Genomic DNA, 2,500 nt, shown 5'->3' on the forward strand with positions numbered 1-2,500 from the left:
TGGCGTATCACGCCTGGTGTTTAGGAGGAAACACGGACGATGAAGACCAGCACCTGCACCTGTGCAGACCAGGTACACACACACACACACACACACACATCAGCATCATATTTGATCATCAGGCTTTTGTAACTCATATAGTCTGATAAAGTGCTCAATTTTATTCAGAGACTCAAATGGAGTAAAAATATGGTGTAGATGCTGATATTTGTGTCCCTCGAGTACAAAACCAGTCATAAGGGTACTTTTTTTATTGAGATTTATATGTCATAATTTCCTAATGATTTTTGCACAAAAGAAAAATTGATCATTTTGACCCATACAATGTATTTTTGGCTATTGCTGCAAATATACCCCAGAGACTCAAAACTGGTTTTGTGCTGCAGGGTCGCATTCATGTAATTATGATTGATATGTAAATCAATATGATCTTTACAACAGTACAGCAGATACCTTTACTTGATCAAAACCAGTCAAGATTTGACACGTGAAGCTCCAGCTGAAACTTGATGTTTGTACAATTACACAATAAAAATCTAAACTATTAATCAGACGACAGAAGGCATGGAGTAGACTGTGTGCGACAGGTTTTTTTGATCATGTTGATACAGTATGGTTAAGCATACATCCTGATCTCCTCATTTTCAGATGCTTTATGTTCTCCAGAACTGTAGATTGATCCGTAGCCATTGTGTTTGTGTCTCTCAGGTGATCACGTGAGGCACAGGTTGGAGGTGGAGGTGAAGCGGATGGGATTTGACATGCAGAACGCCTGGAGAGTGTCTGATATCAATAACAACTACAAGTAAGTTTGAGGCGCAATGGAATCTGTCTTAAATTGATTTCACTAATATTCAGAAACCTGCTGAACAGCCACAGCCAGAAATCAATATTTATTCTTCTAAACTAATACTTATGGAAGCCTGTTTTCGACACTGAATAAAAAATGTAAAAAGTAATTGCTACTTTTTATCTCACAATTCTGACTTTCTTTTTTTCAGAAAAAAAAGTACTAATTGCGAGTTTATATTACAGCTGAGGAAAAAATTTGATATGTGAGTTTATATAAAAATTTTGAGGAAAAGTCAAAATTGCAAGTTTGTCACAGTTCTGAATAAAAGTCAAAATTGCGAGTTTATAGTACAATTCCGACAAAAGAAATTAGAATTACGATTATATATCACAATTCCGAGAAAAAAGTCAAAATTGCGAGTTTGTCACAATTCCGAGAAAAAAGTCAGAATTGCGAGTTTGTCACAATTCCGAGAAAAAGTCAGAATTGCAAGTTTGTCACAATTCCGAGAAAAAGTCAGAATTGCGAGTTTGTCACAATTCCGAGAAAAAAGTCAAAATTGCGAGTTTGTCACAATTCCAAGAATAAAGTCAAAATTGAGAATTTATATTACAATTCCGAGAAAAAATTTAGAATTACGAGTTTATGTAAAAATTGAGGAAAAAAGTCAGAATTGCGAGTTTGTCACAGTTCTGAGGAAAAAAGTCAAAATTGCGAATTTATATTACAATTCCGGGAAAAAAAATTAGAATTACGAGTTTATATAAAAATTGAGTAAAAAGTCAGAATTGCGAGTTTGTCACAGTTCTGAGGAAAAAAGTCAGTACTGCGAGTTTGTCACAATTCCGAGGAAAAAGTCAGAAATGCGAGTTTGTCACAGTTCTGAGGAAAAAAGTAGAATTGCGAGTTTGTCACAGTTCTGAGGAAAAAAGTAGAATTGCGAGTTTGTCACAGTTCTGAGGAAAAAAGTAGAATTGCGAGTTTGTCACAGTTTTGAGGAAATAGTAGAATTGCAAGTTTGTCTCAATTCCGAGGAAAAAGTAGAATTGCGAGTTTGTCACAGTTCTGAGGAAAAAAGTCAAAATTGCGAATTTATATTACAATTATGGGAAAAAAAATTTGAATTACGAGTTTATATAAAAATTGAGGAAAAAAGTCAGAATTGCGAGTTTGTCACAGTTGTGAGGAAAAAAAGTCAGAGCTGCGAGTTTGTCACAATTCCGAGGAAAAAGTCAGAATTGCGAGTTTGTCACAGTTGTGAGGAAAAAAAGTCAGAACTGCGAGTTTGTCACAATTCCGAGGAAAAGGTCAGAATTGCGAGTTTGTCACAATTCCGAGGAAAAGGTCAGAATTGCGAGTTTGTCACAGTTCTGAGGAAATAGTAGAATTGCGAGTTTGTCACAATTCCGAGAAAACGGTAGAATTGCGAGTTTGTCACAGTTCTGAAGAAAAAAGTCAGAATTGCGAGTTTATATCACAATTCAGAGAAAAATAAAAAGTATGAATTGCGAGTTTGTCAAAATTCTCAAGAAAATAACTCAGTTGGAAACATAAACAGTTTACTTGAAAATATTTTGAAGCTGCATAACATTGTTTTAATTTCACTTGGTAATGCATTAATTGTCAAGTAATTTTTTATAGCATTTTTCACAATAGACAAAGGAACTATTAAAAAAATCATGATCTCAATGTTTCTAACTGAATATC

General features: G+C 34.6%; 1 protein-coding gene across 5 annotated transcripts in view; it reads left to right on the forward strand.

Moving 5' to 3' along the window:
- Positions 1-2,500, forward strand: part of LOC132140085 (myotubularin-related protein 4-like) — a 58,556-nt gene that overhangs the window by 36,153 nt on the left and 19,903 nt on the right. For all 5 annotated transcript variants that reach the window (XM_059548898.1, XM_059548899.1, XM_059548900.1 and 2 more), the window contains 2 exons: positions 1-72; positions 709-805. The exon at positions 1-72 is cut by the window's left edge and continues 95 nt beyond it. In XM_059548898.1, the coding sequence (XP_059404881.1) occupies positions 1-72; positions 709-805 (169 nt within the window). The remainder of the gene's footprint in view (positions 73-708; positions 806-2,500) is intronic.

This window comes from Carassius carassius, chromosome 4 (genome assembly GCF_963082965.1).
Source record: "Carassius carassius chromosome 4, fCarCar2.1, whole genome shotgun sequence".
NCBI classification, from domain to species: domain Eukaryota; kingdom Metazoa; phylum Chordata; class Actinopteri; order Cypriniformes; family Cyprinidae; genus Carassius; species Carassius carassius.